Below are 13,614 nucleotides of genomic sequence, written 5' to 3'. Positions count from 1 at the left end.
GCAAGGCAGCTCTAACCAACATCTCCAATCTCGTCTCATTGATTGGACTCCAGGTTAGCTGACTCCTGACTCCAATTAGCTTTTGGAGGTCATTAGCCTAGGGTTTCACATACTTTTTACATCCTACACTGTGAATGTTTAAATTATGTATTTAAAATAGACAAGAAAAATACAATATCTGTGTTATTAGTTTAAGCACACTATGTTTGTCTATTCTTGTGACTTAGATGAAGATCAAATCAAATTTGATGACCAATTTATGCAGAAATCCCAGTAAATCCAAAGGGTTCACATCATTTTTATTGCCACTGTAGACAGTTTAGTTAATTGAGTTTGCAATGGAGAGGAGGAGAGAGCTTCTTAAATGACATTCTTTGGGTGAACTGTGGTTCCAAATGGCACTCTATTCTGTAGTGCACTACTTTTGACCAGAGCACTATGAGCCATGGTCAAAAGTAGTGCACTATAAAGTCATAGGGTGCCATTTGGGATGAATCCTATACACTGTATTCGGAAAATATTCAGACCCCTTCACTTTTTCCACATTTTGTTACGTTACAGCCTTATTCTAAAATTGATTAAATAGTTTCCCTCATCAATCTACACACAATACCACATAATGACGAAGCAAAAACTGTTGTTTAGAAACTTTGTAAAAAATAATAAAAATAAAAAGATCACATTTACATAAGTATTCAGATCCTTTACTCAGTATTATGTTGAAGCACCTTTGGCAGCGACTACAAACTTGAGTCTTCTTGGGTATGACACTACAAGCTTGGCACACCTGCATTTGGGGAGTTTCTCCCATTCTTCTCTGCACATTCTCTCAAGCTCTGTCAGGTTGGATGAGGAGCGTCGCTGCACAGCTATTTTCAGGTCTCTCCAGAGATGTTCGATCGAGTTCAAGTCGGGGCTCTGGCTGGGCCACTCAAGGATATACAGAGACTTGTCCCGAAGCCACTCCTGCATTGTCTTGGCTGTGTATTTAGGGTTGTTGTCCTGTTGGAAGATTAACCTTCGCCCCGAATCAAATCAAACTTTATTTGCCACATGCGCCGAATACAACAAGTGTAGACTTCACCGAGAAATGCTTACTTACAAGCCCTTAACCAACAGTGCAGTTCAAGAAGAAGAAAATATTTACCAAGTAGGCTGAAATAAAAAGTAACAATAATAAGTAACACAATAACAATAACGAGGCTATATAGGGGGCACCGCTACCGAGTCAGTATGCAGGGGTACAGGCTAGTTGAGGTAATCTGTACACGTAGGTGGGGGCGAAGTGACTATGCATAGGTAACAAACAAACAGCGAGTAGCAGCAGTGTACAAGAGGGGGGGTGTCAATGTAAATTGTCCGGTGGCGATTTTTATGAATTGTTCAGCAGTCTAATGGCTTGGGGATAGAAGCTGTTGAGGAGTCTTTTGGTCCTAGACCTGGCGCTCCGGTACCGCTTCCCGTGCGGTAGCAGAGAAAACAGTCTAACTTGGGTGACTGGAGTCTCTGACAATTTTATGGGCTTTCCGCTGACACCGCCTATTATATAGGTCCTGGATGGCAGGAAGCTTGGCCCCAGTGATGTACTGGGCCCTTCGCACTACCCTCTGTAGTGCCTTGCGGTCGGAGGCCGAGCAGTTGCCATACCAGGCGGTGATGCAATCGGTCAGGATGCTCTCGATGGTGTAGCTGTAGAACCTTTTGAGGATCTGGGGACCCATGCCAAATCTTTGCAGTTTCCTGAGGGGGAAAAGGTTTTGTCGTGCCCTCTTTACAACTGTCTTGGTGTGTTTGGACCATGATAGTTCGTTGGTGATGTGGACACCAAGGAACTTGAAACTCTCGACCCGCTACAGCCCGGTCGATGTTAATGAGGGCCTGTTCGGCCTGCCTTTTCCTGTAGTCCACGATTAGCTCCTTTGTCTTGCTCACATTGAGGGAAAGAGCGGTCTTAGTGCCAGCTTCGCTTTGTGGTGGTAAATAGACAGCTACGAATAATACAGATGAGAACTCTCTTGGTAGATAGTGTGGTCGACAGCTTATTATAAGGTACTCTACCTCAGACGAGCAATACCTTGATACTTCTTCAATATTACACAACACGCACCAGCTGTTATTGACAAAAAGACACACACCCCCACACCTCGTCTTACCAGAGGTTGGTCTCTGTTCTGCCGGTGCATGGAAAATCCTGCCCGCTCTATATTGTCCGTTTCTTCGTTCAACCACGTCTCGGTGAAACATAAGATGTTAAAGTTTTTAATGTCCCGTTGGTAGGATAATCTTAATAGTAGGTCATCAATTTTAGTCAGAGTGCCTGAGTGCTCTGGAGCAGGTTTTCATCAAGGATCTTTCTGTACTTTGCTACATTTATCTTTCCCTCGATCCTGACTAGTCTCCCAGTCCCTGCCGCTGAAATACATACCCACAGCATGATGCTGCCACCAAAATGCTTCATCAGAGCAGAGAATCTTGTTTCTCATGGTCAGAGTCCTTTAGGTGCCTTTTGGCAAATTCCAAGGGGGCTGTCATGTGCCTTCTACTGAGGAGTGGCTTCCGTCTGGCCGCTCTACCATAAAGGCCTAATTGGTGGAGTGCTGCAGAGATGGGAGAACATTCCAGAAGGACAACCATCTCCACAGAGGAACTCTGGAGCTCCGTCAGAGTTACCATCGGGTTCTTGGTCACCTCCCTGACCAAGGCCCTTCTCCCACTGTTGCTCAGTTTGGCCAGCTCTAAGAAGAGTCTTGGTGGTTCCAAACTTCTTCCATTTAAGAATGATGGAGGTCACTGCGTTCTTGAGGACCTTCAATGCTGCAGAAATGTTTTGGTACCCTTCCCCAGATCTGTGCCTCGACACATTCCTGTCTCGGAGGTCTACAAGACAATTCCTTCAACCCGCTCCAACATGCACTGTCAAATGGGGGGCCATATGTAGACAGGTGGATCCAAGATGGCGTAGCAGTGCAGACGTGGTTTGTTGTCCTCTCGTTTACTTTTTGTATTTTTCGTCTCTTTTTGTATATATTCCAATTTATTTTTCAATCTCTTATTCCATTTTTAAATTAAATATACCTTCCGGTAACCCGCCTCACTCAATGTGACACGGATCCGCTATTTTTTTAGACCTTATAGCCAAACCTTTCATCAGAAGGTAGCCAGCTAATTAGCTAAGTTACTAGCTATTTAGTCATTGTTAGCCACTGCTAGCGGCCTTTACCCACTGCTCAGGCGCCAGCCGTTTTTTTAGCCTGGATAATACCTGCCAGCCTCGGACTGTTTTTCTCCACTACGATGCCAGATTCCTGCCGACCATTGATCATCACAGCTAGCTATCTTCAACTGAGTGACCCAGCCCCGAAGCTAGCCCTGAGCCAGGCGCATCTCCCGGCTAGCAAACGAAATTCCCACAAATACAATACCTCTTCCGCCATCTGGCCCGGTCCCTTCGTCGACACGGCGCCCCGCCGTACCACCACGACTGGTCCGCAGACGTAATTCCATCAGCTGTGCCTTCAACCGGCCTTTGCCGGACGACGGAGCAGACGCTTCTACTTACCCCGGACTGCTAACTTTAAATGCCGTGTCTCCCACGTGCTAGCGTAGCAACGACTACCTAGCTGCTTCCCTGTTTCATCTATTGCTGTACACTGGACCCTATGATAACTTGGCTACATAGCTGATGCCTGCTGGACTGTTCATTTATCACGGTATTCCACTTTGTTTACCTTTGTTTATCTGTCGGCCCTAGCCCCGAACTCAGGCCCTGTGTGTAGTTAACCGACCCTCTCTGCCCATTCATCGCCATTTTACCTGTTGTTGTTGACTTAGCTGATTAGCTGTTGTTGTCTTACCCGTTGTTGACTTAGCGAGCTCTCCCAATCAACACCTGTGATTGCTTTATGCCTCGCTTTATGTCTCTCTCAAATGTCAATATGCCTTGTATACTGTTTAGGATAATTATCATTGTTTTAGTTTACTGTGGAGCCCCTAGTCCCACTGTACATGCCTTTGATACCTCCTTTGTCCCACCTCCCACACATGCGGTGACCTCACCCAGTATAGCCAGCATGTCTAGAGATGCAACCTCTTATCACTCAGTGCCTGGGCTTACCTCCACTGTACCCGCACCCCACCATACCCTTGTCTGCACATTATGCCCTGAATCTATTCTACCACGCCCAGAAATCTGCTCCTTTTATTCTCTGTCCCCAACGCACCAGACGACCGGTTTTGCTATCCTTGAACCGTACCCTCATCCTACTCCTCCTCTGTTCCTCGGGTGATGTGGAGGCTAACCCAGGCCCTGAATGTCCCCAGGCACTCTCATTTGTTGACTTCTGTAATCGAAAAAGCCTTGGTTTCATGCATGTTAACATCAGAAGCCTCCTCCCCAAGTTTGTTTTACTCACTGCTTTAGCACACTCTGCCAACCCTGATGTCCTTGCCGTGTCTGAATCCTGGCTTAGGAAGGCCACCAAAAATTCGGAGATTTCCATACCCAACTACAACATTATCCATCAAGATAGAACTGCCAAAAGGGGAGTTGCAATCTACTGCAGAGATAGCTTGCAAAGTTCTGTCATACTTTCCAGGTCTATGCCCAAACAGTTCAAGCTTCTAATTTTAAAAATTAATCTCTCCAGAAATAAGTCTCTCACTGTTGCCGCCTGTTATAGATCCCCCTCAGCTCCCAGCTGTGCCCTGGACATCATATGTGAATTGATCGCCCCTCATCTATCTTCAGAGTTCGTTCTGTTAGGTGACCTAAACTGGGATATGCTTAACACCCCAGCAGTCCTACAATCTAAGCTAGATGCCCTCAATCTCACACAAATTATCAAGGAAACCACCAGGTACAAACCCTAAATCCGTATTATCCTGACCAACTTGCCCTCCAAATACACCTCTGCTGTTTTCAATCAGGATCTCAGCGATCACTGCCTCATTGCCTGCATCCGCGGTCAAACGACCACCCCTCATCACTGTCAAACGCTCCCTAAAACACTTCTGCGAGCAGGCCTTTCTAATCGACCTGGCCCAGGTATCCTGGAAGGATATTGACCTCATCCCGTCAGTCGAGGATGCCTGGTCGTTCTTTAAAAGTAATTTCCTCACAATCTTAAATAAGCATGCCCCTTTCAAAGAATGTAGAACTAAGAACAGATAAAGCCCTTGGTTCACTCCAGACCTGACTGCCCTTGACCAGCACAAAAATATCCTGTGGCGGACTGCAATAGCATCGAATAGTCCCCACGATATTTAACTGTTCAGGGAAGTCAGGAACCAATACACACAGTCAGTCAGGAAAGCAAAGGCTAGCTTTTTCAAACAGAAATTTGCATCCTGTAGAACTCCAAAAGGTTTTGGGACACTGTAAAGTCCATGGAGAACAAGAGCACCTCCTCCCAGCTGCCCACTGCACTGAGGCTAGGCATACGGTCACCACCGATAAATCCATGATAATCGAATTTCAATAAACGTTTCTCTACAGCTGGCCATGCTTTCCTCCTGGCTACCCCAACCCCGGCCAACAGCTCCGCATCCCTCGCAACTACTTGCCGAGCCTCCCCAGCTTCTCCTTCACCCAAATCCAGATCGCAGATGTTCTGAAAGAGCTGCAAAACCTGGACCCGTACAAATCAGCTGGGCTAGACAGTCTGGACCCTCTCTTTCTAAAATTATCCGCCGCCATTGTTGCAACCCCTATTATCAGTCTGTTCAACCTCTCATTTCGTCCGAGATCCCTAAAGATTGGAAAGCTGCCGCGGTCATCCCCCTCTTCAAAGGGGGTGACACTCTAGACCCAAACTGTTACAGACCTATATCCATCCTGCCCTGCCTTTCTAAAGTCTTTGAAAGCCAAGTTAATAAACAGATCACTGACCATTTTGAATCGAACCGTACCTTTTCCGCTGTGCAATCCGGTTTCTGAGCTGGTCACGGGTGCACCTCAGCCATGCTCAAGGTACTATACGATATCATAACCGCCATCGATAAAAGACAGTACTGTGCAGCCGTCTTCATCGACCTGGCCAATGCTTTCGACTCTTGTCAATCACCGTATTCTTATTGGCAGACTCAATAGCCTTGGTTTCTCAAATGACTGCCTCGCCTGGTTCACCAACTACTTCGCAGACAGAGTTCAGTGTGTCAAATTGGAGGGCCTGTTGTCCGGACCTCTGGCAGTCTCTATGGGGGTACCACAGGGTTCAATTCTCGGGCCGACTCTTTTCTCTGTATATATCAACGATGTCGCTCTTGCTGCGGGTGATTCCCTGATCCACCTCTACGCAGACGACACCATTCTGTATACATCTGTCCCTTCTTTGGACACTGTGTTAACTAACCTCCAGACGAGCTTCAATGCCATACAACACTCCTTCCGTGGCCTCCAGCTGCTTTTAAACGCTAGCAAAACCAAATGCATACTTTTCAACCATTCGCTGCCCACACCCGCCCGCCCGACTAGCATCACTACTCTGGACGGTTCTGACCTAGAATACAACTACAAATACCTAGGTGTCTGGCTAGACTGTAAACTCTCCTTCCAGACTCATATCAAACATCTCCAATCCAAAATCAAATCTAGAATTGGCTTTCTATTTCGCAACAAAGCCTCCTTCGCTCATGCTGCCAAACTTACCCTAGTAAAACTGACTATCCTACTGATCCTCGACTTCGGCGATGTCATCTACAAAATAGCTTCCAATACTCTACTCAGCAAATTGGATGCAGTCTATCACAGTGCCATCAGTTTTGTTACCAAAGCTCCTTATACCCCCCACCACTGCGACCTGTATGCTCTAGTCGGCTGGCCCTCGCTACATATTCGTTGCCAGACCCACTGGCTCCAGGTCATCTACAAGTCAATGCTAGGTAAAGCTCCGCCTTATCTCAGCTCACTGGTCACGATAACAACACCCACCTGTAGCACGCGCTCCAGCAGGTATATCTCACTGGTCATCCCCAAAGCCAACACCTACTTTTGCCGCCTTTCCTTCCAGTTCCCTGCTGTCATTGACTGGAATGAATTGCAAAAATCGCTGAAGCTGGAGACTTATATTTCCCTCACTAACTTTAAACATCAGCTATCTGAGCAGCTAACTGATTGCTGCAGCCGTACATAGTCCATCTGTAAATAGCCCACCCAATCTACCTACCTCATCCCCATATTATTTTTATTTACTTTTCTGCTCTTTTGCACACCAGTATCACTCCTTGCACATTATCATCTGCTCATCTATCACTCCAGTGTTAATCTGCTAAATTGTAATTACTTCGCTACTATGGCCTATTTATTGCCATACCTCCTCATGCCATTTGCACACACTGTATATAGACTTTCTTTTTTTCCTATTGTGTTGACTGTACGCTTGTTTATTCCATGTAACTCTGTGTTGTTGTTTCTGTCGCACTGCTTTGCTTTATCTTGGCCAGGTCCCAGTTGTAAATGAGAACTTGTTCTCAACTAGCTTACCTGGTTAAATAAAGGTGAAATAAAAAATAAAATAATGGTGTGTGCCTTTCCAAATCATGTCTAATCAATTGAATTGACCACAGGCGGACTTCAATCACGTTGTAGAAACATCAAGGATGATCAATGGAAACAGGATGCACCTGAGCTCAATTTTGAGTCTCATAGCAGATTCTGAATACTTATGTAAATAAGGTCTATTTGTTTAATAAAATTCCAAACATTTAAAAAAAAAAAAAGGTTTTTCCTTTGTCATTATGGGGTATTGTGTGTAGATTGAGGGAAATAAATATTTAATCCATTTTAGAATAAGGCTGTAACGTAATAAAATGTGTAAAAAGTCAAGGGGTCTGAATACTTTCCGAATGTACTGTACATTCAGAGTTCTGTTGGAGTCTGCATTTTCGGAGTAAAGTGTTAACTCTTAGCTGTCCGTATTCTAAACCAAGTTTCCGTTGGCACGTTCAGGTGATGGATGGAAACCTCCTGTACGTCTCCAGAGACAGGTCAGGCGTCCTCTCAGAGGTAACCACCAGCGTTGGAGCATGGTGCTGCTGACAACACCAGAGTTTGGGTTCCATTCCTGCATGGGCCTCTTTTTCAATATATGTGTTAGCTGTCAGTGCTATAACCTAAATACCGTTATCATTATTTATCATGCTAGGTAGCCTCAGAGACCAGCATGGCGGACGGGGACTGGCATGTCCTCCATCTTTCCACAGTTGGACAGAGCACTGTCCTTCTGATGGACGGACAGACAGTCATGAACACCAGCGATGACAGAGCTCTGGACCTAAGTGCTGTCAATGTTGAGAAGATCATCCTTGGAGCGACTCCACCACCACCCCGAGACACGAGAATCAAGCGCCCAGGTTGGAAGAAATGGTTTAGGATGAAGTTGCCCTTAGATGCTGATCTTCGGTCAGTTTAGCATTTTCCCCACTAATGGTTAAGGTTAGAATTGGGGAAGGGGAATCCTAGACTTGTACCTAGGGGAAACTTCACCCCGTATCGGAATATATTTTAGTTTGTCAGTCAATGACATACTGCTGAGCTGTGTATTCATTAAGTGTGTTACTGTAATCGTGTTCTGAGGGTATTAGTGTTCATGTGTCGTGACCTGCAGTGTGAAGATGTACAGCCAATCCCAAATCCTACCTCCTATGTACTTGCATAGATCCGAGTGGATTGGATAGGTGTTGCAATATGGAGTATCAGTCTAAGCTCCCGACTCTGAACTCGTTTCCCCCCTTAGCGACGGGGTTCAAGCCCCGGGTCTGCCAACTGTCTGTGCCCTTCACTACTTCACTCAATCTTTACTTACATCTGTCTTGTCAAAATAAATAAAGTGACGAACTCCCATCCCAGAAATACACTTGACCTCTTTGAAGGCAAAGTGGAGCAATCATACCATATTGATTTACATCCAGTTTTTTTAAAAATCTACACAGCTACCTAGGGGGTTAGCAGCTAGGGGAAAGTTTTGGGATCAGGCAAGTATGTTTCCTCTGTCTCCCCTCAGTAGGGTTCTCTGGTTGTGTGGAGTATGTCCGATACAATGGCCATTTCCTGCCAGTCAGTGGCTACAGTCTGATAGTGGAGGTTTGGCCCAGTTCTACCCTGCTTCAGTCCAGCTGCGAGTCCCCAGGCTCCTGTGTTCCCTCATGTGAGTCACTGACACACACACATTAAATCTAACAGATAGGCTCCTCTTACCTGTCCATACTGTAACACACATTTCCTCTGGTACATCCAGGCTCCTGTATTTCCACCACTTGCCCTGAGGATGTCCCCACCAACGCCAGTCTACCTTGCCTCTCTCTGCCCTGTCCCACTGCTCCAGCCTGCGGTGGCTCGGCTGGCACTAGGAACAGCTCCTGTATCTGCCTCACGGCTGGCTCCTGTGAACTCTGCTCCTCCCCTCCACCAGAGGACTTCCGGGGAGGAGCAGCAGTGTGTTCTGATCAGGAGGCCCTCAGGGGCCCCTCCGCTCCTCTGTGGGTCATCGGCGTGGTTCTCCCCGTCACCTCCTTCCTCCTCTGCCTGGGTGTGTTCCTCTGCCTGGGGAGATGCAATGCTAACGCCTGCTGCCACTGGCCACAGAAGCGTCAGGCTGACAGTGGCTCACCGCAACGTGGAGAGGAAGGGACGGACAACGGAGCGTTTTGTTTTGAAGGCCCGAGGACCACTAGTTCTGTACCTGCGGTGAGAGGGAAGCCACCTGACCTGATCCGGGCAGACAAACCGAGGGAGGCTGTCCAGGACGGCTACAGTACAGCCAGGCCAGGTGTGGAGGCTGGTGGACACAGTGAGGAGCTGGAATACTACGAGATAGACACTGGCTCTCTGAGGCTCACTGGGTCTCTCCACAACACAGATTGGGAGAGGACAGAGACTGGAGTGAGGGGAGGATTGAGGGGATGTCAGAAGAAAATGCCAGGCTCCCCAAATCCAGATGACAGAGAGAGGCCAGTGGAGCTGTGGCAGAGGCCCCTGACACACCCTGACCAAAGAGTCTCCAGAGACGTAGGATGTGGTATGGCCAGTGGGCCGCTGAGCCAGGTAGATGAAGAGCAGCGCTTCCCCGGGAGGTTGGTAGTGCCAGGGCTGAGGGGTCCTCCTCAGTGTCTCTCTGTGGAGGAGGTGAGGAAGCTGAACAGCCCTGTGGGTGTTCAGTTACATCAGCTGGCTCAATGGCCCAGACCTGGCAGAGCTACCAGAGGGATAAACAGAGGGATGGACAGTTCCTCAGACAGCAACACCCACAGCTCCTTTACCTGCTCAGAGGTCGACTTTGACAGGGACTTCTCTCTACTAAGCGCCCAGGGCTTGTTACGGGAGCGGACACTGATCACCACCCGCACCCACAGAGAACCAGCAGAGAGCCTGCCTGTCCCTTCCCCATTTAGAGACCCTGTGCCCCCCTCTCAGGCCCAGTACAGGACTAGGACGGCTGACTCTGGTGATTCCCCTCAACACTGGGAGCAGCTCCTGAACATGTGTGTGTGTTTCGACACCTACACCCCAGTGTTTGAGGACATAGCAGGGCTGCCAATGGAACAACCACCTGACTGGGATGGGCAAAGCGATCTGGAGGAGATCATATGACAGGTCATGAAAAGAAAATGGATTTGAAAATGTACAAGAATTATGGTAAAGATTGTTTCATTGTAAGAGCTGTGCCAGGGAAAGAGTTTGCATCGTAATTGAGGGTAAAGTACATTCATGGCAAAGTGTGTTGACAGTATTGTGGACAACAGAATGTACTGTATGCAGAATGACTATATTTATATTGTAATGCAATGCTCTCAAACATCCTATCCCACCCATTTATTTTTACTGACTGTTGCATTGAAATAGTTTCACGTTTTTCTCATGTTCACTCATAGCTGTGCATCATTGTGTTGTTTATCTTCCATTTGGTTAGTCTGTTTCGGATTTACATTTGTCTCATTTTAATAGGCAACAGTGCAGTTGAACGCAGAAACAGTTCAGCACCAGGGCTACTGTTCTTTACATTGAGGGAGTTTTATTACGTTGACCCGAGCAACGGCCCGTCACATCATTGGGCGAAAGCTGGGAGGGAGGAGCACCCTTCTCAGATCTAACAGTAATCTGCGCAGCTCGGTCATGTTGTCAACAAGGCAGCATGGTGCATCGTCCAGAAACATACATCTCTTTGCCAGAAAATACACTAGTTTTAATTTTGAAGGCAGATAAAGCGTTAACTCAACAATCACATAATCCTACGCATCACTCCATGTGCTTAATTATGTCACTTTTGTTTTGAGCTGACTTTCCCATTGGCCATAGCGGGGTACCTGGCTCAGTCACCTTTCACCCAATTCAAACTCCTCCCACTGGGGTAACCCGGGCCAGATAAACACCCCCCCCCCCCAGTGTCAAATGACGAGCTCTACTTTCTATAGGTACGCCAATCTGTAGAGAGCTGACTAGCTCTACTTTCTATAGGTACGCCAATCTGTAGAGAGCTGACTAGCTCTACTTTCTATAGGTACGCCAATCTGTAGAAAGCTGACTAGCTCTACTTTCTATAGGTACGCCAATCTGTAGAGAGCTGACTAGCTCTACTTTCTATAGGTACGCCAATCTGTAGAGCTGACTAGCTCTACTTTCTATAGGTACGCCAATCTGTAGAAAGCTGACTAGCTCTTCTTTCTATAGGTACGCCAATCTGTAGAAAGCTGACTAGCTCTACTTTCTATAGGTACGCCAATCTGTAGAGCTGACTAGCTCTACTTTCTATAGGTACGCCAATCTGTAGACAGCTGACTAGCTCTACTTTCTATAGGTACGCCAATGTGTAGAGAGCTGACTAGCTCTACTTTCTATAGGTACGCCAATCTGTAGAGAGCTGACTAGCTCTACTTTCTATAGGTACGCCAATCTGTAGAGAGCTGACTAGCTCTACTTTCTATAGGTACGCCAATCTGTAGAGAGCTCTGAAGTAATCGACAAATCTGTATGGCACCATACACACGCACAGTCCACTCCTTTATGAACTCAACCTGTGAATGATTAAGCATCCGTTTACAATTTTCACAAAACATTTATATTATTTGAGTGTTTTCTGTCGCTTGGATATGGACTCTATCCATAGATCTTCTCTAGATTGTTATGAAACGCGGTCCACTTTGTCAAAAATAATAAAGTCAAGTTGCATGGTGTTAGTTGAACAATAGCAGAGAGAGCAGAACATCAGACCTGGCAAATGGATGATTAAAGCTTTTTTATTAGCATGGTGTTATGATTGAATAGTTCTTTAAACAGCTATTTATAAGTTAACGATAACGTTGAAGCAGAAGGAATTTCGTTTTTTTATTCTGATCATTTTCTTCAAGATGTGTGTATATATATATATATATATATTTATTTATAATAATACCCCTCTTTACTTGGAGATACTGCTGCTTCTTCCCAAGAGACCTGGAGCCAGCTTCTGCTGTTGTACAAGTTGTTGTGCTGGTGGGTTCCCATGCTAACACATATGGATGTTTCCAGGATCGTGTTCATTAGGGAACGCAACAGAAAACATTTGGAATAGAAAAGGAGTGTTTCTTATTGAACAAGTCCACGTAGTCCCTCCATTTCAGACTGTTTTCTTCTGTTTGATGCCCAATGAACACGACCAGGGGTGTCTGAAATGACGCTATGGTGCACTTTTGGCTAGTTCCCAAAATACAGCACAATGTAGGGAACAAGGTGCCATTTCAGCTCAGCCCCAGGTTCCACTGATTAAGAGATGATCCCTCTCCATCACGAACACACATGTTCAGGAGAAACATCATCCCATATCACTTAAAATGTATCCTCTCTCTCACTCAATCCCACACATATTCAACATGGATGAAGAAATGGAGAAAAAAAAATCCATGTACATATTCATTCCTTCACGGATATTAATGAGAGCTAAAAGGATGTAGCGTTATTCCAAGAAGGCTGCCCACATGGGGTTACAGTTAAAGGGTACAACACCCCCACCTTCACAGGATGGAATATCCTCCTTGTTGTTAAGTGAACCAAACCAGCTCAAACTATTATGATCAGGAAGGTTGGGAGTGGCGAGGCCGGAGCAGTTTTGGAGTACACACGCAATCGACATTCCATGTGGACAGATTTTGTACCCTCCATGTACCCTAAAACTTGTCTGCTAAATCACAAACAAAACGAAAACGGTAGTGTGGGGGAGCAGAGAGGATGCCGGGACAGTAGCCAGTTAAACTCAGTTCTCCCCCTGAGGATGATGATTGGCAGTCAGGAAGTGAAGAGTGGGGGGGCTTTAGGTTATTGAAGTCAATTGGCAACTTGGCATGACTGTCATAGTTGGCGTAATGGGTGAGCTGCCCCTCACAGGTAGCCCTCCTTGCGGAACTGTTCTTGCAAGATATCCCGGTACTCGTCGAAGCCCCCCTCCACTCGCCGCACGTTCCCGTGCTCACAAACCCACAGCTCTCTGCACACGAGCCGGATCAGACGCTCGTCATGAGAGACAAGTACCACTCCACCCTGAGGAGAAGATAGAGTTAAAAAGGGTATGAACGCACATTAAAACTGTGTTCAAGTGCTATTACTTCCATTGATTGTTAGCTAGAGATGGCCAAAATAAGCTTATAGAG

At 46.4% G+C, this 13,614-nt stretch overlaps 2 protein-coding genes across 6 annotated transcripts in view; one reads left to right on the top strand and one right to left on the bottom strand.

Annotated features, from left to right (window-relative positions):
• LOC115205851 (protocadherin Fat 4) overlaps positions 1–12,237 on the top strand; it is a 44,927-nt gene extending 32,690 nt beyond the window's left edge. For 4 of the 5 annotated variants that reach the window (XM_029772233.1, XM_029772234.1, XM_029772231.1 and 1 more), the window contains 4 exons: positions 7,946–8,002; positions 8,142–8,349; positions 9,000–9,143; positions 9,234–12,237. In XM_029772233.1, coding sequence (XP_029628093.1) covers positions 7,946–8,002; positions 8,142–8,349; positions 9,000–9,143; positions 9,234–10,585 — 1,761 coding nt within the window. In that variant the 3' untranslated portion in view covers positions 10,586–12,237. The remainder of the gene's footprint in view (positions 1–7,945; positions 8,003–8,141; positions 8,350–8,999; positions 9,144–9,233) is intronic. The other variant, XM_029772232.1, reaches the window with a different exon arrangement.
• Positions 12,211–13,614, bottom strand: part of LOC115205852 (ATP-binding cassette sub-family F member 3) — a 41,001-nt gene continuing 39,597 nt past the window's right edge. Inside the window, exon 21 of the mRNA XM_029772236.1 lies at positions 12,211–13,504. Coding sequence (XP_029628096.1) covers positions 13,346–13,504 — 159 coding nt within the window. The 3' untranslated portion in view covers positions 12,211–13,345. The remainder of the gene's footprint in view (positions 13,505–13,614) is intronic.

The sequence above is a fragment of the Salmo trutta genome, chromosome 13 (assembly GCF_901001165.1).
Source record: "Salmo trutta chromosome 13, fSalTru1.1, whole genome shotgun sequence".
Lineage (NCBI taxonomy): Eukaryota > Metazoa > Chordata > Actinopteri > Salmoniformes > Salmonidae > Salmo > Salmo trutta.
The sequence above is the reverse complement of the archived record's forward strand: the minus strand, read 5'-3'. Positions and strand labels throughout refer to the sequence as shown.